Source organism: Amblyomma maculatum, chromosome 7 (assembly GCF_055883805.1).
Source record: "Amblyomma maculatum isolate TAMU_Amacu chromosome 7, ASM5588380v1, whole genome shotgun sequence".
In the NCBI taxonomy this organism is placed as follows: domain Eukaryota; kingdom Metazoa; phylum Arthropoda; class Arachnida; order Ixodida; family Ixodidae; genus Amblyomma; species Amblyomma maculatum.
Window position 1 is genome coordinate 87,864,254 of NC_139350.1, and position 27,445 is coordinate 87,891,698.

General features: G+C 46.5%; 1 protein-coding gene across 1 annotated transcript in view; it reads left to right on the forward strand.

Moving 5' to 3' along the window:
- LOC146183896 (O-acyltransferase like protein-like) overlaps positions 1–26,549 on the forward strand; it is a 94,160-nt gene extending 67,611 nt beyond the window's left edge. The window contains exons 10-15 of the mRNA XM_084608434.1: positions 205–287; positions 8,324–8,443; positions 12,828–12,948; positions 21,777–21,963; positions 25,488–25,630; positions 26,306–26,549. Of these exons, the coding sequence (XP_084464560.1) occupies positions 205–287; positions 8,324–8,443; positions 12,828–12,948; positions 21,777–21,963; positions 25,488–25,630; positions 26,306–26,497 (846 nt within the window). The 3' untranslated portion in view covers positions 26,498–26,549. The remainder of the gene's footprint in view (positions 1–204; positions 288–8,323; positions 8,444–12,827; positions 12,949–21,776; positions 21,964–25,487; positions 25,631–26,305) is intronic.
- The last annotated feature ends 896 nt before the right edge of the window (positions 26,550–27,445 follow it).

Here is a 27,445-nt window from a genome sequence, read left to right on the forward strand (position 1 = left end):
TTAGGTTGTTCAGATGGTAAGTGTTCGTATTTGAATTCCTGCTTTGGGTTAACGCTTACTTAGAGCATTCTTTCTTGCACTAAATTTTATTTCTTTTCAATTGCTTTCCTTCGACATTCCCTCCGGGGTGCGAATTTGTCACTCCGTGTCTTTGTGGTCAGAGTCGTGTTAACAGTCCGTTGTGTAATGTTTTTTCTCTTATAGGGTCTTAGCGCCCACATATGGTACATCTCGGCAGACTACCAGCTGTTTTTTGCTGCACTGGTAGTTCACCTTTTAGCCCCCAGGTAACGCCTTTTTTCATTCTTATTAAGTAAACAAGCAGGAGATAAATATTTTTACACATATCACCCTCGGGGTGAATTCACATTTCAGAGCATGCTACTCGCAAGTCAGGGCCGCTGCCTGGAGGTAGGAATTACGTTTGGTGGCGGTATAGCTACAACAATCCAATTCTCCAATGTCTCAAATCAGATGGCGTTTATGCTTACCAGCTGAAAAGTATCTTATTTTGATGCGTTCTTACATTAATCTAGAGATCGCAAGGCGAATGACAAAAAAAAGTTGCGAATTTCAACCTCTCTCGTCTCATCGCTCCTCCCTTTGTTGAGACTACCTTATCTGCATCAGCTACACTCTGTATACTGCCCACAGAAGCTTCGCTCTTAATGCAACCGACGGCATCGTTCAGTGACCTCAGGCTCATCGCAGAGTTTTCCGGCAAAAACGCACAATTTACGTAAAGATTTCATCATTTGGAATCCCCGAAAACACGAGATTTCTGCTGCACAATAACGTGTGCCCACTTTTACGCTATAGCGTTGAAGGCTTTGTTTCTACAGAAGATCCGGTGTAGACGTTGTTGGCGTTGTCTGCATCGACGTTTAGAGCGAAAATAAGTAAGAAGACAAACTGCGGGGAGAGCTAAGCTCAGCCTCTAAAGGTATGACGGGATAGCGTTAATGGCCCTCGTCTGCTGTTCCCCTTAATAATCCTTGCTCGTGTGGACGTACTTTTTTGCTCGATTAATAGCTAAGCCCTTCATTTGTACCAGCTATATTTGAGGTATACACATTACACACTGTCGTATAAGCTACCAAATTATGAGACAGACAGCCAACATGCATTTAAAGTCCCACTTAAACTGATCCTACCGACGTCACTTGGTGGCTTCGGAGTAACGTGTCATCCAAGGAGTCCAGGTGGGTTCGATTTTCTTCTCAATCTAGCGTCTCAAATTACCGACCTCAGTTGGACATATCATTTGTCTCACGCGAGCCGCCGATCAATCAATGACCATTTCACCTGCCAAAGCCATGCCCCTGAACTTTCGTACACAGCGCCGACAACACCGAACTTTAATCATAACGGGCCTTTAACGATACCGCGTAATGACACGAGCTCTGACGGGTGATAGTAGGCAGGGGACATGGTCGTGAACTGTTTGGCGGACGTGTTGTGGGGCTCCGCGAAACCATAACACATGGCCAAGTTGGTAGCGCCTGCCAACTGTGGTCTCTTAATTGTGATGGCAGGTTGAGATGGGAATCGAACTCTTCCACATTGGATCCTGAACTAGACATACTACCGGTAGACCACGCAGGGATGCTCGGCTCGGTTAAAGCGGAATGTTTGTATGTCGGGTGGTCGTTGACATTACCTTACAACTGTATTCTGATCTGTATGTGTGAGATTACGGTGGCACAAAGAGACATAGAGGCAAAATGGCGTAAGAGGTTAAGCGAGTAGCAACTTGCACGTTCAGTCATGGATATTATCAGAGGGAACGAAGTTCCAGCTTTGATTTCTTGATAACTCTGTAATTATGTGTACCAAGCGCAGTTTTGCAGTTTTCTATCTAGTTTTCCTCTTGATTTATGATATCAGATTGTCTTCCTGATATTTAATAAAGAAATATCGAGAATATTCGCAGTTTTGTGCAAAAAGTTTGCGCCCTGTTATATTGCTCATGACTGTGCATGAACGAAGATTCGCGGAGGGGAGTCGGTGGATGAGAGCAATTAACACTGTCCCGTCATCCGCTTAAGGGTTAAAGGGGCACTGACTACAGTGCGATAAGAATTATTATTGCAGAAAATCTGTAGAACGGTGTTTCTTGACTTTGTTATCGCTTCTCCGGCCGCAAAATGCATTTATTGTTGACAAATTTTGATTCGAAAATTATGATTTTCTTTTTTCTTAGCCACTGCGATTCACTGTGTTGAGTACCACGTCGGTGGTTAAAATGAATAAAACACTGACGTAAACGCGGACTCTGATTTCTGACGCGAGGCGGGCGGTGCGCTCTAGCAGCAGCCAAAACTGAAACGATACCTCTGGCCGGAACCTTGCTTCGTGTGCATCAGCCATCGATCACGTTCCCGAGTTCGAATATCAAGTTTGCATGGCAAACACCGGCGTATACACTTCAGCGACATAGAGTGTTCGATGCCTTTTAGGATTGAGGCGACTCGACTATCAGGATAAAACGCTTTCCCGAGCGTCAACGAGGCGGGAGTATCGACAGCAAGCGAAGATACAGATGCGGCCGCTTTCGAGGGACTTTACGGCCGCTGACATCGTCGAGTCACCGTCAAAAGTGATGAGTAAAGACTGTTACGCAAGATCAATTTATGGCGAAATTCTTGCTTGGTCCATGCGTGGCATCCACGGGAGGTGTCTGCAGAATGTGTCCAGAGAACATGTCCAGAGGAACTGGCAAGAAATAAGTAACCACGATTACGGACAAAAATTCTCCCATAAGCATTACGTCTACAACGTTCAGGGCGGTACCCACCTGCTAGTTCAGTTAAAGCCCTGTCGTGAGTTGGAGGCTAGTTTGTGATAGGGATTGGAACCGTCGACATATGTATCTTCGATAGTATGCCGTTAATAGTAAGTGTTAACGTCGGTGCAAGTGAAAAAACAAACAAACTCTGTACCAGTCCCTCAATACTGAACAACCAAGCAAAATCATTCCATGCAGTGCTCTCGCACGTCTTAACCGGTTTATTCAGAGTTAAACCCTGGCAGCTTTTTTTTGAATAGTGCCAACCGTATTCCACACATTAAAGCAGAAAAGAAAAAGAGGAGGCCACAGTGCCTGTCTTGTGCATTCTATTAGGTTTCCGTCACCGTTGTATTTCTCAGTAGAGTACCCAACCGAGTTGTCCCTCGTTCTACGCTTTGGGTGTTGATGCCTTAAATGCCTTATTGGAAAATTAACGTCACTGCGCCACAGGGGGCATGTGATGATGAAGTGCTCGTTATGCCACGAACTGATGCACCCGATACATCTCCGTGCGCGTATGTGGGACGACTACCGAATAGTGAACTTTGAGATATGAAGGCGAAAGCCTTTAATGCCTCATTGTTTTCGACAGAAAGTTGTCAGCAGAGGTTTCACGCTTTCGAGAGAGAGAGAGTTAAAAATAAATTAACAAACCTTATCTCCACCGGGCATCGAACCTCCACATTGTTTGGATCCCCAGCCCAACGCTTTACCAACAGTGCCACACCCTGGATCGTGAAACGCCCTTCATAATTCCCCTTGTCTACCGTGAGGATGATAGCGGGATTCCGCGAATGATAGTTACTGCGCCTTTCCTTTCCTGTAAACGAATTATAAAACACCGGTTGACCTTTGATGTCTTCCGTAAAATGCTGGTTGTGTTCGACAAGGGGCGCGCGATGCACCGTTACGGCAGGTCATGACGTCACCAGGTGATTTATGCATATACGACGCTCACCCCGCCAGGCGACCGATCCAGGCGTCCGTGCGGCGCCTTTCATTTGCCGCTTTCTCGAACGCCGCACCACACAGCAAACAGAAGCAGATGTCTAGGAGGCGTTGCTTCTGGGAAAGAGAGCAATGGTTAGCCTTGACCGCCTAGTAAAGAGCAGAGACATTAGTCTGCCAACCAAGATCCGTATAACCCGTGCTATGGTCTTTCCAGTTGTGATGTATGGATGCGAGAGTTGGACTGTGAAAAAGGCTGACCGCCGAAGAATTGACGCGTTTGAATTGTGGTGCTGGCGAAGACTCTTAAGAGTTCCTTGGACTGCCAGAAGATCAAATCAGTCGATATTGTCGACCATAAACCCTGACTGCTCATTGGAGGGTCAAATTCTAAAGTTAAAGCTCAGCTACTTTGGTCATCTGATGAGAAGAGAGGAGTCGCTGGAGAAAGATTTGATGTTGGGAAAGGTTGAGGGTCGCCGGAGAAGGGGTAGGCAGCGAACACGATGGTTAGATGGCATTCTCGAGGCATTGCAGATGAAGCTATGTGATGTTAAGAAGATAGTGAGAGACCGGAAAGCGTGGCGTGACATGGTCCATAGGGTCACGAAGAGTCGGACACGACTGAACGCCTGAACTGAGGAGGCGTTAGTACAGCAGCCACCAGTGGAGTTTGAAATTGATTTACAGGATAGAAAAGGCGCAGTATCTGTCACAACTCTCCGCCGACACAGCTACCACGCCGTATAGGAAGGGAGGAAGGTGAGAGTGAAAGAATAGAGGGAGATAGAGGTGCCGTAGTGGACGGCTACGATCCACCGCGCTATAATGGCTTTCGCCTCATCACACTTTAGTGGTCCAAAGTGCCCTCTAGATTAAAAAAAAATATTCTGATGTATAATCACAGAAATCAGATGCTTATTACAGATGCGGGACAGCGGTGTCGCCTCTTACCAGCCGGACAAAATATTCAGCATGCTCAGTTGGCAATCATTTAACGGCGATAGCAATTCCAACGCTTGAGAAAAATATCCGTAAAATCGCAGCTACGAGAAATAAAAAGAGCACTGCAGAAGCAGCACTGGAGAAATGCGAAATTGTGAGCGTTCCTGTTATACTAGGCGCGCCATCATTGCTGTTATTGGTTTATTTTTCATTTTTACATTTAATTATGCAATTTCAATACCTTTTTCCAAATCTGAAATTTCTAAACCTTATGTCATCGTTCAATCATTTTTTTTTCAGTGTTTACTTTTTTTATTTCTGTCAACGCCCTAAAACATCCTAACGCTAGACAAGGACTAATATATAGTTTGTGGTTTCTACGTGGGCATAGGCCACCAACCACCTTGGCTTCGAGCGTCGCGCGAGCCGAAGCCCCGATCAGCCGTCACCACGCGCACACTGAAACACCGCAGCGCGCACTCAACCTCCACCGGAAGGATAGCACTTCACTGCAAGGACACAAGCCTCCTAGTGACACAGAAGACGTTTATTCAACGCCGTCCTCCAGCGGTACACACAGACTCAGTCACCGCGTCCCGGGAGCGCACGAGGAGCAAGGCTCCCCTGCGCGTACGCAGTGACAAGGAATGCGCGCCGCAAGCACGCAAGGGCGTGCTGTGATCTCTCTCTCTCTCGCAGTGACCAAAGGGTTCCATTGAGAGAGAGTGGGCAACCACCGCAAGGTACGCCTGTCGCGGATCATTGGATCACGATCGACAGGCTCGAGCTTCGCTCTCAGGTAAGACCCGGAGCAGACGAACTCGAGTACACACTGGTCTGTGAGGACAAAGGCCGGCAGACAAGAACAGTTGCGTACGCACCTTGCGGTGTCTCGTAGGGGTCTCTCCCTGAGCTCCGCTCGGAGGGTCGCGCGAGCGCGGCCGTCGAAGCGGTTCCGTGTTCCCGCCAAAAGGCGCCAATGGGAACAGCCACTGGGACGCCAGGGCGGAGCAGTGGCCAAACGACAGTGACAAGTCGTCCGAACCTCTCTCCGCCGCCTCAGGCGGGAGAAAGGGAACAAGGAGAACAACATGGCACGGGCGGCGGCGGCTCAAAGGGCAGCCGCGGCAAGCCTGAATCCCACAAGTTGCATGTTCGTAGAAAGTCGGCGCAGACTATTTTTTAGCTCATTTGGAAGAGACACTGAAGAATGATGATTCGCGTAGGCACGAATTTAACTCCACCAGCGTTAGCGCTGTGTCGCAGAAAAGCCGGTGTCGGTGTTCTTTTTATTTGTCCGTTGTAACGCGAACGTCAGCGCCAGCACGCGGCGCCTACTAAAAAACGCGCGCTGTCGTACTGTGCTGCCGCAGTACATATGGCGCTGAAGCAGTACAAAAGTTTAAGTATTAAGTAAAAGTTAAGTATTGCGGAGACGAAGGGGATGCTCTAGGCTTCAGTTTTAGCGCAGTTAAGTCGGGTCTGATGATTTTTAACGGCTCAACTGTTCAGGGTCTTAAAATACAAGGCCATGAAATACCCAGAGTAGCAGAATATAAATATCTCCGGGTATGGGTAAACGAAGGATTGCCATACATTGGAAAGCATGAGCAATCACTTAAGGCCAAAGGGCGAAGAAATTCCGGGATAATCACGCATAGGGCATTGTGGGGATAAAACAGGTATGAGGTTTAGAGGGGTATTTGGAAAGGAATTATAGTGCCCGGACTTACTTTCGGAAATGCGGTTTTGTGCCTAAAATCAGAGGTACAGGAGCCGTTCGACGATTAGCACTAGGTGCCCACGGCAAAACCACAAATGAGGCGGTACAGGGAGATATGGGCTGGGCATATTTCGAAGTACGGGAAGCTCAGAGTAAAATATTATATCAGGAACGCCTGAGGAAATTGGACAGTAACAGATGGGCAGCTAAAGTATTTAAATACCTATACCTTAAAAGCGCTGACTCACAATGGAGGAAAAGAACTAGGAAACTAACCAGTAAATATGCTGGTCACAAGGACGAAGAAATAAAGAGCGTTAAGCAACAGGTGAAAAACACAGAAGGTAAAAATTGGATAAATTCGATGGAAAAGAAACAGTGTGGAATTATACGGAAAATGGAAAAAGCAGATCAGAAAGGAAGCTTTCTTTGATAACTCAAGAGACAGTACCCGACTTTTTGAAGCTAGATCAGGGTGCCTTAGAACACGCAGCTGCAAAAAGAAATTTAACAATGAAGATGACGCATGTGCTGTATGTGGCAACTCCAGTGAAACAATTGACCATATTATACTAGAATGTAATAGTATCCAACCGGAAGTCGATGCAGGCGCAGTCACTGTTGCTGAAGCTCTGGGGTTTAGAGATACCAGCGGCCGAGTGAATAAACCGACGGTGGAAGCTAGCAAAAAACGACTGGAAGATTGGTGGCTTAAACGCAGAAAAGTGACAATGTTAGTAATGCAGATACAAAAATTTTATAAATAGAACTATGGTATAGTAAACCAATCTAAAATAATAATTAAGATATAGGGAGAAAAATGAGCATGATAGCTGCTGCTACCACCCCGTTTCAAAGGGGACACTCCAATATTCCATTCATCCATCCATCCATCCAGGTGCGCCTGGTGTATGATTTGCCGCACGACTACATTCTAATGAAAAGCTGTGTCATCAGAAAGCAAATTCGCTAAACGAAAGGCGACGCTAAAGGCGCCGTCGCGTTTACTCCTAAGGCGAAGCTTGAGCATCTACCTAAACCTTAAGTGCCAGTTCATGAGGACATGCTTTGGTGACAGGTTTTGGTGCCGCACTCTGATGACGCGAATCAAGATTCAGGAAATGCTTAGGCATTAATGTAAGAATTTTCATTTTGATGATGATGATACTAATAAGAAAATATTACACAGCTTATGACAAGTTAAAGTGTTGTTGTTTTGACGTTAATCTCATTTCTGTCAATTTTTGTTCAACTTAGGAGTATGAACAGACCGACTTTCAACCGGTGTGGCACTCTTTCTTGAAGTGCATAGCCTTTCCTCCCGTCTAGTGCTCTCTGCCACTGTTGAATTTTTGATATGTTTTTCGGGGGGTTTCTTAAAACATCTGCAAATAGTTTATGTAATTACAACTTATTTTAACTGTAATAACACCATGTCTGAAGAAAGTTGGCGCGATGAAACGGTTAAAACGCTCTCAGTTATATACGGAGGAGATGAGGTTCAAATCCTATTCGGGCCGGTTAATTTTTTTATCGCGTTTTATTATTGTTTTTAATAAGCGGGCATTCGGAACATTTCATATCCTGTAACTCTTTCTCCAGCCTTTTTTTTTTGCCTTCATAGCAACCAGTGCCGGTGAATAATACAGCGTCAGCATATACGACAGCTCAACACGGTTTCGTGCAGGTTTTTTCCTGTATGGAAACGATATACACAACCCTAGCGCCGTGTAAATCTTATACCCTGTATTGCAACAGGAAAGTGCTTCCCTAGGCATGAACTACTTTCGATGAAAACTTTCCCTACTACTTGGCGCTTGTCAACCGAGGCTGGTCACAAACGAAAATACGCGGTCATGCAATGTGGATAGCAGTAAGAGATTCTCGTTTGCATGCTTGCGCGTATTTTTCAGCAGCAAGCGAGTCATCCTGATAGCGCTGACACTGCTGTCCGTCGCATGCTGCACATATACAGCGTGGCAGATGTACGGGTCCAGTTACACGCCTGTCATGATACAACTGCCAGACACAGTCGAGTGAGTGCTTTTTGTTTGCTCGATTTCTTCAGCAGGGGTGTATTTGCCGTGTACGACGACTAAGGTCAGAACATAGCTTTGCAGGGCCAGGACCCGCTCTTTCCAGTAACGCGCTCTATATCTGAATGCATCATGGGAAATTCCAAGGCATTTAGTGGGGACACGATATCATTCATTCCAGCATAATGAGTCGGCATTGATCCCCATGAACCGAACCACAGACCCGACCATTTAGAGCTATTCATTTTGTGCGCCATAGACAATTCCAAACTGCTCAATAGTGGTTATAGTTTTGTCAATACTTGGTTTATTGGTGCAGAAAAACACCAAATCATCGGCATACATAAGCACTTTGACTTATTACGGAAGACAACGTAATCACGAATATTGTTGTTTAGCAGTACACTGAAACAAAGTGGGTCTAGGTAGAAAGCAAAGAGTAGCGAGGACATAGGACAGCCTTGCTTCACGGATGATCGAAATGCTACATGCTCTGAGAGGTGACCATTAACAATCAAGTGATTGGAACATTTGTAACAAAATTTCACCTCTTTAAGTACGGTTGATCCAACATTGGCACACTCGAGAAGAGAAAATAGAAACGAATGCCGGACATGATCAAATGCTTTTGCGAGGTCAATCTAGAGTAGAGCAAGCTGTTCATAAAAACCAGAGCAAGATTAGAGAATTGTGCGTGCAACATGTAGGCTAATATGTGTGGAGCGGCCTCGGAAACCACGCGTCTGATGAGGGCTAGTGAGAACCGCCACGGAACGTTGTAAACGATTTGATAGAAAGTTCGCGAAAATTTTGTAGTCCACATTTGTCAACGTGATTGGCCTTTACCCGCTTGCAGAACTTGCATGAGGCCACGAAGGGTCGTTGGTACAATATGCGTGTTAAAGGGCCACCTAATGAAGGCATTATGGTGCGTATGACTTGCTAACGTGATGAAATATGTACTGATGTTACCAGGAAACATTGAAAAATTCCGGAAATAAAAGGCGGCATCTGCTCTTAAGGTTAAACGGAAGTGTGCCATTTTTTGTTACATAATTTATTCTTAATTTCTCATTGCTTTAGCGTTTGCGGACCGTTAGGAGCCATTGACATCAAATAAAATTTATTTCTCCCGAAACTAAGGACGTGGAAACGGAAACAAATCTCCGCAAGAGCAGCTTGACGAAGCTGCCCTCCTTCAGGAACATTCACAATACAAAGGAACAATCAAAGAGAGGACATGTTTTGCGCATGAGTGACACATGCAGGCTGCTATGTGAAGGTTTTATACAAGTTACGCTAAAAGTGCACGTAGGTAACAAAACAATGTGCTCAAGAGTGCACTTTGTTGGGCAAGTCGGTCATACAATATTAAGGAAGCCACTCTTCGCCCATGACAGGGATGCCAGTTCTTCGCCCTAATATAATAGCGTGTGCACATAACGACTAGTAATTGCAACAAAGCATGCAAGAATGAATTCACCGGAACACTATAAAATACGCAAAGTGACATGAATAAGCCGGTCTTATTTAGCGTAACAAAACAAAAACAATAAAAATAGAGGCCTGCGGGCAACCTCGAATCTATTTGAGGCCATGTCTTCCGACAACGCATGACATGCATTCAATATAGGCTTGTGGAAGAGGCGCGCTCTTCAGTTGCCCAGTATAGATGCCATTTTAATCCTGCCGTCAGCGATCTTATCGACGATGGGCGTTTAAAAGTAGAAACTTCATTTTGAATAGGAGGTTGATAGCACACATCGAGAGGCTGTAGCATGCTTGTCATGACTTTAGCGGTTATATCCAAGTTCGCTCGTACATGACCATATATATAGAACGTTGACACCATCGAAGTCAGATGTCTCCTAAAACTGTAGATGATGAGGACGGCCTTGCGTCGCACTAGACCTTCCTGTCCGTTCTGACACATAGCCTTTTTGCATTCAAAAGCCAGCTAGTCCCACATCATACCCCTACCTTGAACATAGACCGCGGTGAGTACGGAAAACTTTCCCTTAAGGAAAGTTATCCTTTCAAATACTACGAGTCGTGGTGTTCAAGAGGAAGCGTGGTCGGTGATGCACAGCACCATCGAACATCTTTGTCGTTTTGCTTCTGTCGTGACGCTTTTAGCGCCATTCAAGTCCACATTTACAGTCTGGCTTATCGATCCAGACTGGGTACAGATTCTCATTCGCAATGTGTGACTGATCGTACCCATGTCCTTTTGGCGAGCGTTGATGTAAGGAGGCAGTGGTAAGGCGCTCGACTTCTGTGGCCAAGGATGCGGAATCGAACTCCGGCCGCGGCGGCCACTCTTCGGTGGAGGCGAAAAGCAAGGTGTTAGTGTGCTGTGCGATGTCAGTCGACGTTAAGGAATCTCTGGTGGTCGCAATTTCCGGTGACCTCTACTACGGCGTCTCTCATAGCCTGAGTCGCTTTGGGACGTCAAACCCCACAAACCAAACCAAACCGAACCAAAAGCTTAACCTAATGTTCGGCTGAGAGCCTATGACACAACTACGCTCGACAGTGCATGCAATCTTCATGGTGTTTCGTTAATCTATGGACCCGTCCTCAGCTTGCCTTGAGTGGCGTTGGCGTTATGTCCATGTGGTGAGCAACAGCCAGGACCTTTCAAGCGTACCATCTCAGTTCATACCGCGTAGCACTCTCGGCGCCGTGGGTGTTCTTGACGCGCTCCTCTTCAAGTGTCAAAAACTTGCATAATTTTCCGCGTTAAGCCCTCCAGGCCTAATGGTATCAGCGATATCATCTTTCTGCAGACGCCAAAAACGCTAGCACTTCTCGTCGCCATCGGGTGTGGGCTCGGCTCTAAAATATCGAGTCTGTCGGCACAGCCAATCATTTGAAGTTTATATAAAGGTGACAGTGCACCATATATCAAGCACCTACCCATTGCTTCATGCGATTTGTTCCCGACAGCGCAGATTCTGCAATGCAGCACCGCGACACTGCAGAGTTCAGATATACTGCCGAGGACAGCACACGATACCCACGCCTTCTAGCACATGCTCGGAGAAAGAAAGATAAAAACTTTACTTCCGTAAGTAAAATAAATGTTCTGGAAATCGCTAGGTTTCTTCCTCTTGACGGCATGGGTTCGACACGAGTCCTTGAGTCTCGGCGACTTACCAAGCTCAGAAAATGGTCCACCGGTGTATCGTGGAGTCTGACTGGACGGCTCAGGATCCCATTCCAAAGCGTCGTTTAGGTGGCGTTCTGCCTTTGGTTTTTACCCGGGACAATCTCTCAGTATACCTGGAAGATCCGCTTTTTGGAGCATTGAAATTTTTATATCAAAAGAAACAGTAGCCAGGATATATAAGTGAATATTTATAGGCATTGCCGAAAGCGCCAGTTTGCAGCTGGCTCTGCATAACATGCGCTGAGCTGTCTTACGCGGAGTGGGCTATTTTCGCCTACCCTCGCGGTAATTAATCGTAATATTGTGAAATGCCACCATTTGACCACAAATTGAATAAATGTAGATTTCAAGATCGAAGTCAATAGAATTGGCGGTCGATCAGGAGTGATATTTATGATGATGGATGGAGGAAAAGCAGCCGACGGAACAGGAGGAAGTCTGCAGGGGCCATATCATGCGAATTGAGCGCCTGGGATGATTTTGTTGAAGAACTCGATCGTCTGTCACCGCGCCCTGCCTTGCATGACAGGCTTCCACACGACGACGGTCATGCTTTCGAATGAGAAGTCCTGACACAAACTTAGCACCCACTCGTTACATAAATGCGGTGAATGAAGCTCCATGATAAGCCGGATAAATAATCGAGTTGCTCGATTGTTCTGCGTGATCCCTCTTGAAGAGATCACGGGTTTTAGCAATGTCGTCCTGGATTTGCGCACTTGACGGACGATCGGCACGGAGCTGATCTTCAGCGGTCGTTTCCTCATTTTAATCCGAGAAAACCACTCGTACAGTTCAAGTGCGCTCCCAGTCAGCGGCGATGTATGTTGCACACCGAACGCATAATCAGAACTGCCAAAGAAAACCACACACGTCGGTTTCGGTCCGTAAGTCACTTGGTGCAATGACTCGGTACGGTTTGAAGGAAAGTAGTCTCTCAGGCCAGTTCCTTCATACAAGCTCACTGCTTTAGGTTCCAAGAAGCATTTGCGGAAGGCACGAATTCAGAACACGTGAAGAGAGAAGTACACCGCGCATTAGGAGATTTGTAGCCTTAGCTATTAAAAAGGGACAACATTGCCTGTCTCTGTTTGGAACTGGACGAGCTATGTATTTTGGCGCAGAATAAACCTGAAATTTTGTCGGTTATCGCGTAACTTTACGTAAGCTTGGACGGTGTTCATTAACGTGCGTGGCTTGGCGTGTTTTCAGCGACTTCGCTCACCAGATTACTGACATCTACATGCTTCCTTTCTACCACGCTGCGTGTTACTTCGGTGGTTGCATCACCTTCTACGTTGTGCAGAACTACAGGAACCGGAACATTTCAAAGGTAAACCGAAATCGTGGCTGCTAGAGGAAATGATACGACACTTATTTTTGTAAGGACAAATCAATACTTGCCTCTTTTCATAACCTTATCTCCCGCTGCATACCGCAGAAAGGGGAATTCTTGTTGAGTGTTAGTATTGCTTTATATAACCTGCCTAATTTGCGTGCGAGCTGTTCGTAAAACGCGCGTCTTGTGATCTGCTCACGAGGCTAAATTACTGCTGAAATAGCCGCTAGCATATAGACGTAATTCTAGCATTTAGTCACTTCCTAGTACCTACAAAAAGGCTTCCCTTAGGTGCAATTCTGAGAAGAATTAAAAATTTTGCACGCCCAAATAATAAATATTTGCTTAAGACAGTTTTGCATCTCATGATACTGCAGGCGTGTTATACTCCCCTGTCGTGTAGGAAATGCAGTTAAGAGGCGAGAACGTAGGGGGATCAGTGAAACCCTGCTAGATATACTTCCAACATCCCTGGTGGAAATGTCTTAACGGGAGGTAATGAGCACGATGATACAAAATCTGCGTGGCAGAGCGACGCTCTATATATATAGCAGCGGACGGCTGGAAAGATTGTTAAGCGACGAATACTAAGAAAATGTAAAAAAATGCCCTGACCTATCCGCAATGCCAGTTTTTAGCTGGAAATAATTAGACGAATCTTCCTTCTGGCGCAGTGGTAGGATATAAGAGGCTCAGGCCTTTTTTGATCACCGGGTTACTTTCCCTAATTACCTTACGTCAGCAGGTAAAAGCTACGTTTGAAGACGCTGCGTGACAATGCTCGCGTGTACTATTTGCTTGATATAGCAATCGATCGCATGCCATTGTAGTGCGATAGCGATCATACGGACTCCAAAGCCTACCACGAATCTTGCCATCCGTCATTTTACTTGAATCATGATTGTCTCACCAGATAGTGGCATCATAGTCCACATATCCAGACGCGGGTAATTCAAAGAATAACTGGATTAAGCACGTGAAAGTTTTAGTGCAAAAACGCTAGTTCTCACGGTCGAACCTAACCAACAATACTGTGGCTTGCATACGGCTACCGGGAAGAAAGGAATATGCAAGTACGTTTTGGCTCCGCAACAATACTAGTATCATGCGAAAGCACATTTGAAAGCACATTTAAAAGCACATTTGAAAGCGCATTTGAAAGCGTATTTGAAAGCGCATTTGAAAGCACATTTGAAAGCACATCTGAAAGCACATTTGAAAGCACATTTGAAAGCACATTTGAAAGCACATTTGAAAGTTAGGGTAAGGCTGAAATACATGAAACATTTTTGCGGCGCTAGGCCTGCACATCAAGAGGGCAGTACGGTAGCGGGTGTCCTGTACGCGTATTGCCAATGCCTGAAAACTGCAGCAGCAGAAGGGCCGGGTGGCGTCACTAAAAAATAAAATGCAACAAAAAGGAAGTTAATAAAGCTGTATGTTTTTTTTTAGTATACATTGTAGAGCATAAACTAAAATGCATAGGCAATAAGAAAAGGTTTTTGGATTAAAATTGCTTGCAGTAATCCTGTAATAATGCCAGTTGCGTCTGTAGCGCCATCTTTATTACGTTGAAGGAAAACGAATAAGAGCGCATTAAATACTACACTTCCCGGCGCTTCTGAGGGGCTATGGATTAACACCACGTACCTGATTGTAAGACATGTGTTCGATTCCTGCGGGTCCATTTTTTATTTTTTTATTTCACAACATTCAAATAAATTACGACCATATTTCCTAGGGTATGCTCCCCTTTAGGTTGCATATTACCATGTTTTTTGTCCTTAACAGCAGCAAAACCAGCCGCGAACGCAGCCAGGATGTGACGGTATGACAATGGTTACACTATTCAATTCATCATCATCATCATCATCAGCCTGATTATACCCATTGCAGGGCGAAGGTCTCTCCCATATTTCTCCAATTAACCCTCTTCTGTGCTAGCTTCATCCACGTGACCCCTGCGAACTTCTTAACCTCATCCGCACACCTAACTATTCAATTACCTTCATCGTAATCAATTCCTCTATTCAGGGAGTGTATGTTACCTTTAGGTTGCGTTCAGAGACACCTCTCAGAACAATCGCTTTTTAACATGCTATGAACTCTTTTTAACGAATTTACGGTGCGGCCATTTCTCAAGTTAACTTATTCAACGTCGGAAAGATGGCGCGACGGACGCCACCGATGTATTACGCTGTTTACAGTAAGTAATTTTCGTCCATAAAACTATTTTATTAATATCGCATTTCAGTTTCTGTACTGCGCTTGATGCTCGAAGAAAACGTAAGGTTATGTTTTGTTTTTGAGTGGAGCACCCGGCACTTCCAGTGCTGCAGTTTTCGCGGAACGGCAATACGGCAATCAGCGCACGAATGGACGCTGATGAAGACAACGACGTGCAGTGCAAAGCTCGCTCACGCAGCGAGGCCCGATCTGAGGAAACGCGGGGATTAGGGGATGCATTTGGAGGTACATAAGTCAGTTCGAATCCCTATCGCTTAACTAGGCTAGCGGATGAATGCCAATTAATTAGAGAAAGGGCATGACAAGGCGCAAAACACTGTACGTTGCGCACTGAACGGTTGCATTGCAACTTTTATAAGATGACAAACGTACGTGCTGTCACATCGATGTCCGTTAGTGATGCCTTAATAAATCAAATGACGGCCCAAGGTAGACAAGGGAGGATTATACTCTTGCCAAGAGAGTATCTTTTGTGCATGCCGTTTTCTCACTCGCCGCTTCAGTGGCTCGGCAACTGCTGGCGTCATATGACAACTGTGACGCTGGTGAGCCACGACGGCTGTAGAACTAGGAACGATGGAATATACAGCACTTGCTATAGCTCTTTTACGACATACTGTGCTTTTATCCAATTTATACTTAATTACCACAATTTTTAATTCTTATCAGTGTGTATTTGGTTTTACCTTGGTCGATTTTGAAGGTTAAACATGCAAAAGCGAGGCGATAAGCTATGTTGTAGCTGAGAGAGCTCGTGGTCTAAAAAAAGAAAAAGAAAAGAACGTCGAAGCGAAGGAATTTTTTGTAGGAACCGAGCACGGAACGCCGCAGCTTTCGCCGCAACCAATAGCTCCGCGTGTTAAACTACAAAATACTTTTGGTCTGAGAATTGCACGTCGTCGTCTTCACCAACTTCTATCTTCGAGCCAATGGTTTCGCACCTCATGACTTACTCGTTTTAACTATGTTAAAACCCTACAACGTTTTTCCGCTCAACTTCCTTTGGTAAATCATCAGAGCCAGTATCCCGTATTCTTAGCTAAGCTCACATGACCGAATCGAGGCCAAAATGGCGGCTCCATCCGTAACAACACCGCTCATTGGTTTCTTGGTTTCCAGTCAGTGTCTCTGCATTAACTTCGCGATTGACGTTACCAATACGTTTAATGCGTCGGAAATACTGAAGGGAATGTTGAAGGCGCTTATTTTGATGATGAACAAAAAGGAAAACATGTCTGTATGCATCTGAAACGCAATGGACGTGCACTGAAGACTATGTCATGCCAACGCAAACGTTTTACGTCTTCATTCCCACATCTCGGATGTGAAACAAAACGTGAATGATATACCGTTGCTAGAGCTACTTCCACCTTTTCCTTGCTTTCAACTTCTAGTTCAAATTAGTAGTGTAAAAATTCTAACATTAGGATAATACTAGTGATACTGTGCCAATATATAATAATAGCAGTTATATCTGTGAATGAGCTGTTCGCTTCTTTCTCTTCCAACCCGTGCAAGTAGGAAGGCATGATACGCGCAGGGTCCGTGACCCTATTGCGAGCTATGGGTAATTTTCGCAAACTCGACGCCAAGCAGCGGTAATACAGCCAACTAGGGATTCACCGACGCATTCATAGGTTGTTGCCATAGCCTTATCAGCTAAAATTAATCTTCGGAGCCCTCTTACTCGGATGTCCGCATGCTGACGCGATAGAAGAGGCGTTTAGTTTCCCTGGGCGAGTAATGTGGTGCCATCAGTACAGACGCGAGCATGAAGAAGAAAGTTGCACTCTGGGATGAGGGACGCCTGAGGGGCCGTGACGGCGCTTTTCTTAGCGTTGCTGGAGCCTCTAAAGATATTGTTACTTAGCTGTATTCGCTGTTCGTGATGAGGATGAAGAAGTTCAACAGACTCCGAGAAGACGACAACGCTGAGTGTTGTGATATCGGTGCCCTGATCAACGTTAGCTGTGCGGAGAGCTTTCGGACTGTAGATCTTCCACGTAACATCTCTTGGTGGAGGTGAATCTATTTGATCCATTGTCGCAAGCTGGATCTCCGCAGCGGCCGCAACGTCGGAACCACTACAATGACTACAGACGCCTCTACCTCTATAGCCGCCGCACCTGCTGTTGTCATGGCCCACCCCCGTGATCCCGGAACCTTCAGCGGGACCGACGACGTCGACGTAGACGACTGGCTAGCCTTATACGAGCGCGTGAGCAAGCACAACCGGTGGGATCCCACACTCATGCTCGCGAATGTAATCTTCTACTTGGCTAGGACCGCACGGGTGTGGTTTGAAACCCACGAAGACGACCTAACATCTTGGGATATCTGCAAACAGAAGCTACACGACCTGTTCGGAAAGTCTATTGGCCGCCACATCGCTGCCAAGGAAGCGTTCGCCTCTCGCGCCCAAACGTCTACGGAGTCTCATCTCACTTACATTCAAGACGTCCTGTCTCTATGCCGCAAAGTCGACCAAGGCATGCCTGAGGAGCATAAAGTCGGCCATATAGTAAAAGGCATTGCCGACGATGCCTTCAACCTCCTGTTGTGCAGGGATTGCTCCACCGTGGACTCTGTGCTGCAGGTGTTCCGACGTTTCGAGCAGGCGAAACAGAGCCGCATATCTCACCGTTTCGACCGGCTGCCGAACAAGGCTGAGAGCTCCTCCTGTATCGATCTCCCGACCCCACTACCGCCTGCTAACGACAACACTTTGGCACGCATTGTCCGCCAAGGGCTTGAGGCAATGACTCCCGCGGCCTCACTGTCGCATACACACGAAAACACCCTATATACTATATCACTTATTAAGGCTGTTGTTCGCCAAGAAGTTGCGAATATGGGCCTCCCTTCTGCCAGCACCACCGACACCGTGGATTCAGGACCTGCCCCTCCAGTGATTGTTGCTGCTTCATCCAGCGCCGGTTTCCCACCCCGATATCGGTACCGCAACCCAAATGAATGGCATACCCATGACAATCGCCCCATCTGTTTTACTTGTTCTCGCGTTGGCCACATTTCCCGTCACTGCCGTAGCCACTGGTATACGCCATCTCGTCAGTTCACCTACGTCGACCGCCGCGGAAACTATGCCCCTCGCTATTCCTCACCTCGCCCCGACCAGACCCGTGCTGACCCTAGTTCCACTGTCCGTGCTGCCAACCGTTCACCATCCCCGCAAGCACGACGTTCGCGTTCTCCTCTTCCTCGCCGCAGTTTGTCACCGTCCTATTCTGGCCACTTACCGGATAACTAGCCAATGCAGCTCCTGGAGGTGATGCTGCATTTATGACCCGGACCGAAAAACCTTTGTTGACCCCTGTCCTTCAAAATAACCGTATCGACGTCCTTGTGGATGCAGTTCCCGTTTCTGCTCTAATTGATACAGGCGCCCAACTATCCGTTCTCAGCTCCTCATTTCGCCGTCGCCTTAAAAAAGTCCTTACGCCAGCCGTCTCGTCCACAGTTCGCGTCGCCAATTGCAGCCCTGCTGCCGTGGTTGGCATGTGTATGGCGCGAGTTACAATTGCTGACCGTCATGCCCCAGTGTTGTTCACCGTCCTACATGAATGCCCCCACGACGTTATCCTTGGCATTGACTTCTTAACAGCCCACTCTGCCCTTATTGACTGCTCTAGCGGCCTACTTCGCTTGGACTTTCCGCTCTGCTCTGAAGACCCCTCCTGCTCACCCCGACTTCGATCAGCACAGTTTAGCCGCCTTCCTCCTGAAACTGCCGTCTACATCCCTATGTCGCCATTTCCCCTTGTCCCAGATGGCGGCTATCTCGCTTGTCCCATAACTTATGTCATGCTGCAGCGGCACGTCACCCTTCCTCATCTAATTGTGCACATCTCTCAGAACCGCACCACTCTTCCTGTCCTTAACTTCAGCTTTTCAACTCAAGTTCTGGCCGAGGGAATTACATTAGCTGCGTTGTCCCCGATGACCGATTGTGCCATCTCAGCTCTGTCTACAGATCATACAACTGCCTTCCCTGCCAACTCCCCCTCGTCGTCCACATCACGCCCTGATCCACTTAACAGCATGATATCAGCTGATCTGCAACCTGAATTCGCCGCTGAGTTGCACAAGCTTTCGTTTACCTACAGTGATCTTTTTGACTTCGGCACCCGCCCATTGGGTCAAACGACAGTTGTCACCCACCGCATTGACACCGGGGACGCCAGTCCTATTCACAGGCGGCCCTATCATGTTTCGCTTGCCGAGAGACGCGTCATTCAAACGGAGGTCGAAAAGATGTTAACGAACGACATAATCGAGCCTTCCAGTAGCCCCTGGGCATTCCCTGTCGTGTTGGTCAAGAAGAAGGATAACAGTTGGCGAATCTGCGTTGACTACCGTCATTTGAATAAGATAACCAAAAAAGATGTATTCCGCCCATAGACGACGCGCATGATACTTTGCACGGAGCCAGATACTTTTCATCCATCGACCTTCGTTCCGGCTACTGGCAGATTTCTGTCGACGAGAGAGACCGTAAAAAAACAGCGTTCATCATACGACAGCCTGCGCCGACGTTTATACTGGCCGGGGCTCTACCGCTCTGTCCAGCAGTACATTGCCGCATGTGAACTGTGTCAGCGTGGGAAGAAGCCCACAATTTTGCCTTCAGGTTGCATGCAGCCGATACCCATACCAACTGACCCGTTTTCCCGTATAGGCGTTGACCTCCTTGGCCCCTTTCCAGTTTCCGCCTTGGGGAACAAATGGATCGCCGTCGCCTCCGATTACGCTACTCGGTACGCTATTACCCGAGCCATGCCGACCAGCTGCGCCACAGACGTCGCTAACTTCCTTCTAGAAAACGTAATTCTTCATCATGGTGCTCCTCGTGAACTACTAACTGACCGTGGCCGTTGTTTCCTGTCGCGAGTGGTTGACGAAATTCTCCGTTCGTGCTCCGTCCGCCACAAATTCACCACCGCATATCACATCCAGACAAACGGCCTCACGGAACGTCTAAACCGTACCCTCACAGACATGCTGGCCATGTATGTGTCTGACGACCATCGAGATTGGGACGTTCATCTCCCCTTTGTCACATTCGCCTACAATTCATCAGTCCATTCTACCGCTGGATACTCCCCATTTTATTTATTATTTGGCCGACATCCGTTACTACCCTTCGACACCTCCCTACCCGCGGCAGACGTCACCAGTAGTTACACCAGTGATTCGCCCGCGCTCATGATACCCGCCGGATAGCTCATGCCAGGCTCTCTGCATCCCAAGACTCCCAAAAGATCCGGTACGACAGCCGCCACCGTGATGTCCACTACACTCTTGGATCTCTCGTTTTGCTGCGGCTCCCGTGCCGTTGTGTGGGCTTGTGTGAAAAACTTTTGCCCCATTGCACAGGCCCTTACCGTGTTTTGCGCCCCGTGACCGACGTCACCTACGAAGTTTAATCTGTGGTTCCGAAGTCCCCGTCCACAGCTCCAACCTTCGAAATAGTGCATGTGTCCCGTCTAAAGCCCTATTATCAACGTTCTATTTCGCTAACACAGACCGCACCGTGACTGTGCTTTTCCCGCGGGGGGGGGGGGGGGGGTAGTGTTACTTAGCTGTATTCGCTGCTCGTGTGTTCGTGATGAGGATGAAGAAGTGCAACAGACTCCGAGTAGACGACGACGCTGAGTGTTGTGAAATCGGTGCCCTCATCAACGTTAGCTGTGCGGAGAGCTTTCGGACTGTAGATCTTCCACGTAACAATATTATCACCATGAACGTATGCAAATGCAAGGTATACTACTCGTTAGCAACCACCACCGAGCAGACACGGCTTACGAAAGCTCAGTAATTTTTGCGCATCAATGTCCCTGTGAAAGAAATGGAAAGTGTGGAAAACAAATTGTTCTACCACGTTCTACAAACGAATTTATTTGATGTATTTCACTACAGAAAATGTCTCATTATTGGGTATAATTAATAATTTATACATAATGTAAGGCAGAAGTGCGTGCGCGGGGGGGGGAGGGGTGGAGGGATGCGTGCATGCATTTGTGTTTTTGTGGTGTGTGTGTGTTCCCGTCTACATCACCACTGCAAAGAGTTCTAAAGCTCATATTGCTGCGCAGCCCGCATTTAGATATCTTTAGCCAATACCGAGGGCAGTAGAGAGGGAAGTGGGCAACGAACCCTTCATACAAGCTGTGATCACTGGCCACCTCAATTATTTTGCTATTCAGGATGCTGGTGAAGACGGTGACCACATCCAGGAAGGGTGCGAATTTAAATATTGATAATCTATTTCTTTCCACACAAACTGTATTTCGCCGCTGACTAGTGAGTAGCAGGAGTAGCAGGAGGACAGTGCGTAGCAGAATCGCGTCAAACAACGAGCAACTGTAAAGACCTACAATACTGATAGGAAAGAACCCAAGAGAAGTCCTTTAATGTCTACGCCGCAGGCTGCACCATGCACAAAGATGTAAGGGCCGGTTGTCTGATGCCGTTACTTTTCAATATCGCGACCTAAATTGTGATGCGAGCTGCTGTCTGTCCGCATACTCTGCAAACACGGAAATGCGCAAACGCAGGGAGCCGAGGCAGTGCTGTGGGTGGTGGCCTTCGGTTTGGGCACAGCGTGTTTCGAGTACCGCTTCGAGTGGAGCCGCGGCACCAAGCACGGGGATCTGGCCAAGGTGGCGCTGGCATTCTGGGACCGCATCGTGTGGTCCGCAGCGCTGGCGTCTCTCATGTTCCTGTGCGTGAGTGGAAGAGGCGGTGAGCAGCATAGACAGATACGGAAACACAACGAGGAAAAAGTAACTGAGGCGGTGCCTTTCGGCATGCCATGTCGCATCATCACGAGTGCAAGACATGCATTGTTTGGGACATCAAATGTAACGTCTTCGCCAAAAGTAACCAGGCTGCAGGGTCTGCTAGTAGAAAATTCGTACCACTTCTGAAGCAATGAATCTCTCCAAAAGGGGAGCTTCTTAAGACATCGCGTTGCTCTGGGAATCAGTATCGACTTCATAATAAAGGTGAGAAGCAAGCCATGCAGCCTGGTTACCTTTGGCAAAGACGGTACGTGAGGGTTCTTTCCACAAACAAAGGGGGGGGGGGAGGGGGAGGCAACTGACGTGGATGACTCTCTAAGCCATATTTAACCGTTTCAGGTAACTACTGACACCTCCCATTCATCGCTTTTCCGGGAGTGGGCTACAGCAAGAATATATTTCTGCCTTTCAGAAGAATTCAGTTTTCTTCATATCCATAATCTCGGGCTTTGCCCCACATGCTGTCTATATCGGCCTAGTGAATTATGTCTCTCGATGAATAGCTTGTGATGTCATCAACCGCTAGAGGAGTCATGAAATTTCGTACTCGAATAGGCGGGTGGTGTGGCATGAATCAGTGGCAGGTGACATGGAAGGCTTCTCCAGGGGTATGACAGCATGCACAGCGTCACAACCTAGCAAAACGTTATTATTAGATCGATAAAGACGTTTCCGGAAAACGAAGAAGATGGTCAAGCGGGATCGACCTATGGCCGTTTGCGTCATAAGCAGGGCGCTGTACCTCTACATCACTGAAGAGCGCCCATTCAGAGCACCATTTGAGAGGTCTAATGCAAACACCTAATACCGTCGAGTGAACAGCCACAATGTATTATCTTACAGCAAGTCTTGCAAAATATAAGATCAAGAATTAACATTACTAAGCAGATTTATATACAACCACTTAGCTTACTTATCCGCAAGTGGAGGACGGTTTAGCCCTACCACTCAGTACTACTAATGAGTAATTAGAGACTCATTAGGTTCATTGCATAGCACAAATGCAAAACGGTGCGCTATCACAATAAATCTTTTAAGGATACTTAGGCGTCTGTACTCACCTATGGAGCTGAAAAGTGGAGGCTAACGAAAATGGTTCTACTTAAGTCGAGGACAACGCAGAGGGCTATGGAGCGAAAAATGGTAGGGGCAAAGTAAGAGATAGGAAGCGTGCAGAGTGGGTCAGAGAAATAACTCAATTTAATGACATTCTAGTAGAAATCAAGAAGAAATGAGCATGGGCAGGACATGTAATGCGAAGAGAGGATAACAGATGGTCGCTCAGGGTAACAAACTGGATTCCAAGGGAAGGAAAGCGCAGCAGGGGACGGCTGAAAGTTAGGTCCGCAGGGGTCAAGGGGATGCAGCTAGCACAGGACCGGGTTAATTGGATGAATATGAGAAGTGCCTTCACCCTGCAGTGGGTACAGTCAGGCTGATGATAATGATGAAGTGCCTATTATGTTTTTCCTTGCATTTTTAGAGTCTTCTACCAGCTATGTGATCCCATGATCCCTAAAATGCTCATGTGGACACATCCCCTTGTTTAGATGTTGGAATTTCCAACCATTGTAGAACTTCGATTGCCATATTGTACATGCATGTGGAGACATAATCATTGATCCTTAGCTTTGCATGCCTATCTGATTTATTTATTTGAGGATGCATAGACTGTTTAAGGCGAAATTTTTGTTTGGAAGGAAAAGACGAATGACACCTGAAAGGCCTAACAGTCCCCCTTTTTACGCCTCAATTAAGTGAAGCTCCCTTCTCCTTACACTGCTTCTGCGCGAAAAGGGGAGTAGCTAGTTATTACAGCTTTTCTTGATTTATAATAGGAAATTTAATTGCAAGACGAAATTGTAAGCGTAAAAGTATTGATGTATATCTCCTGGTATGGTTTTGGTTTGGTTTTGGGGTTTAACGTCCCAAAGCGACTGAGGCTATGAGAGACGCCGTAGTGGAGGACTCCGGAGTAATTTCGACCACCTGGGGTTCTTTAACGTGCACTGACATCGCACAGCACACAGGCGCCTAGCTTTTCGCCTCCATCGAAAGGCGGCCGCTGAGGCCGGGATTTGATCCCGCTTCTTTGGGCACTGTAGCCGAGCGCCCTAACCACTGCGCCACCCCGGCGGGGTTGATGTATATGTCCTGCTTCCTATATCGGCTGTTGCGTCCAGCAAATGATTGCACGAAGACAGCTGTTATGCAGTGCGCATGTATATGAGCATTTATTTTTCTAAATGAGCCGAATCAACTCTGGCTGAAACCAGTCTTAAGGCGGAATATTTTTTATTGATTGTAACGCATATAAGCGTGCGTGTTATGCTTTAAAAGTGGCTGTTATTTGGCCCATTCAGTTTGATAGCCTTTCATTTGAAAGATCTCTGGCCGAACTCACAATTACAGCTCAACTTCACTAGGTTCCGGGTTCTATAGACACATTTTAATTGTGAGGCGATGTGGGATACTATAGGATACTGCACGTTATGCGCCTGTTGATGGGAACGGACTAAGGTTCCGATTAGGATTTTGTTTTTCTCGCAGCTTTTCCGGCGCTTACAGCGAGCAATTAAACTGCTACAGAAAACCAATGGGCTGCGTTTTTGGAAACGATTGTGGGCCAACTGTGCAACATTGTAAGGTGTTCTTACTTTTGTCAACATCTCGATATGCGTTCTAAGCCTCCGATGCGTACCAAATGTTTGCTTCTATGGTGCATCGCCATTTTATTCAAAGGTCGTAATCTGCAAGAGCCAGCTGCGGCTAAACGGGCGAAATTACCTACAAAAAGCTAAAGAGCAAATAAACAAACAAACCAACAAACAATAATAATTTTCGTTTTCCGGTATCTCCCTTTCGTATTTTTTATTTCGTTTATGAAAAATGACCGTGTATTTAAAATAGAAAACAAATTCGGTTGCAAAGTAGCGTTCGTTAAGTGCACTTTGTATGGCCAATTCTGTGGTTAAAGCCGTGATTTCAATGGTTTAAGTTTACCGCGGCTTGTCGCAAAAGCACAGGAGAACAAAATGATCTGCTTTCGTCTAAGCAGCAATTATTTTTTATAAAATGCAACCAGTAATCATGAGCTTCGCTCGCGCTTCGCGTGTACGGCAATATTTCCTTATCCTGATTGATCCGAGGAGGCTTATAGTCAGAGGCTGTGTTCCAAATCCCGAAGATCTGGAGCTGGAGGTCTGATATTTGTGTATTTGCATTTGGAGGAAGAAACGGTGACAACCTTTATGTACAGGAAAAACGGTACCTGAATGCAGCGCCTTCTGCATTGCTACGTCGATTCTATCTAGCATTATTGAAAGGCACACAGTGAATTTAGGAATACTGCTGAAAGAAAGAGCAAGTTTTTCTGAGGTAACAATATACAGGCTTATGCTAGCTACCTCAAAACCTCTCTGAAGAGGAGATAACCCTGCGACTCGTGTTATGGGTTCATTTCAGGATTTGTGCAGAAGATGCTTTCGGTTGCTCCTCTGGCAGTGCTGAGCCGGCTGTCCTTTGGGGTGTACCTCATCCACTTCCCGTTCTTCTTTGTCTCCAACAATGCCGCGAGGGTGAAGAGGTACCTGAACATTTTCTATCTGGTGCGTATCTTCGCCGTGCTGCATTGAACATTGATTATTTTGTTCTTGTGTTCGTAAGTGCGTATCTCGTCTAATCTACTGCGAGGAATGTGATGGAGTCTTTGGAACAGGTCACATCGCAAGTTTTAATGAACTGTAATCCTGACCGGGAGATTTTTCTGCCCGTGGAGAAGATCAAATTTCAAATGAAAACATTGATATTTCGGAGGAGTAGTATCAAACAAGTTGGCGAAAATTAGTTATGAAATGGTGTGCGTTTGACGTTTTTGCTAAAAAACAAAAACAGAGCCGCTATTTTCAAAACTACTCTCAGAGAGCGTCTTTCCACTCCTATCTTGATCTGTCTTCTATATTTTTATTAGACAACCATGCAAATCTATTCGCTCTGGAAGGCAGAAAGGGGGCACGGCGATCGAGCTACAGGAACAATGTTTCAGAGCTGCGGAGCTAAAGCTATTGAACTAGTGACAAAGATCAGGCTTCTGCAGATGCCAACTATTTGCATTGAAAAATGGTGCACTTTCATTCATAGGTCTTGTAATTATTTATTGCTCCTCTTTGTTTGCCTCACGATTCCTGCTTCTTTGTAGTTGTCAGCATGGCATCGTTAGCGAAGTGCCAAGTGTTTGCGCTTTGCAGTTTGTCGGCTTAGCTTCACTTTCCCTTGCTTGGCAGGTCACCGAGACGATATCCACGTACGTGTGGAGCTGTCTTCTGGCACTGATCCTGTTCCTAGCGTGCGAAGCCCCCGTGGGTCATCTGGACAAAATCATCTGGGGAGCACAGCGATCAAAGGGGGAAGAGCAGCGACCCAACAAGACGTGCGAGAAAGAACTCACTGCGCGTACGAACGAGGCGCCCCGGTAGTCCAAATGCATGGGACTGAAAGAAGGAGCGCATCCATTTGTCCGTCACCAATTTTGCTCGTTTCTCTTTTTGATCATTTGCTGTTATGCATATGCGTACTGGAGGCTGAGATAGGCTGTTCTAAAAAAGAAATAAGGAGAGAACGTATATTACGCGCATTTAATGTTCAGGCGCTCCAAGAGTGACAATGGGAATCTTCTTTTGAAACAAAATCAAGTCACAGACGATGAAATTATTACTGAGAGAGGTAAGGGCACTTTGAGGGCTGCACCCACTAATCCTGCAAAAGCGCATTTTTCTAATGACGTTATTTATCAATGCAAGTTTCTGCACTTTGCAGGCTTGCACTGATAATCAATGTGGCCGGAGAGAATATTATGTAAAAGCTTATAGTTTTCTGCTGTTTATTGCAGAAGAATCATCCCACTGGCTTTCTGTGGCTGACTTCACTAGTCGCATAGAGCGCACGGCCAATAAAAACAAATTTGCCACTCATCTCAAGACTGCATCTATCTCATCAGTATGCTTGTAACTTTACGTTGCAATACTGTGTAGCTTCCCCACAATTAAAACTGAAGTCCAAGAACCTTGCACTTTATGTGAGCATGGCTGGTACGGGGTCTACACAAGTCGTTTTTTGAACAAAACCTCAGTGCAAAAATATTTGGGTATCATTTTCAGCATTTACCTGTGATGAAGATTCCAAGAGTGATACTGACTGTTTGGGAGAAATATATATCATCACAATCGACAAAACAACTCAGACGAAGGAGGAAGGTACTCTGCGCTTGGGTTAAAGATTGCGGCTCGACGAATAGTAGATAGCAGTCACCTGGACTTTATAAATTAGTGCCCGGCACGGGCTGCGTCTTCGCCAACTGGAGCCATCACAGTAACGAGACCTGAAAGAGGAACAAGTGACAATGCAGAGAGCTAAGTCCTTGCTCC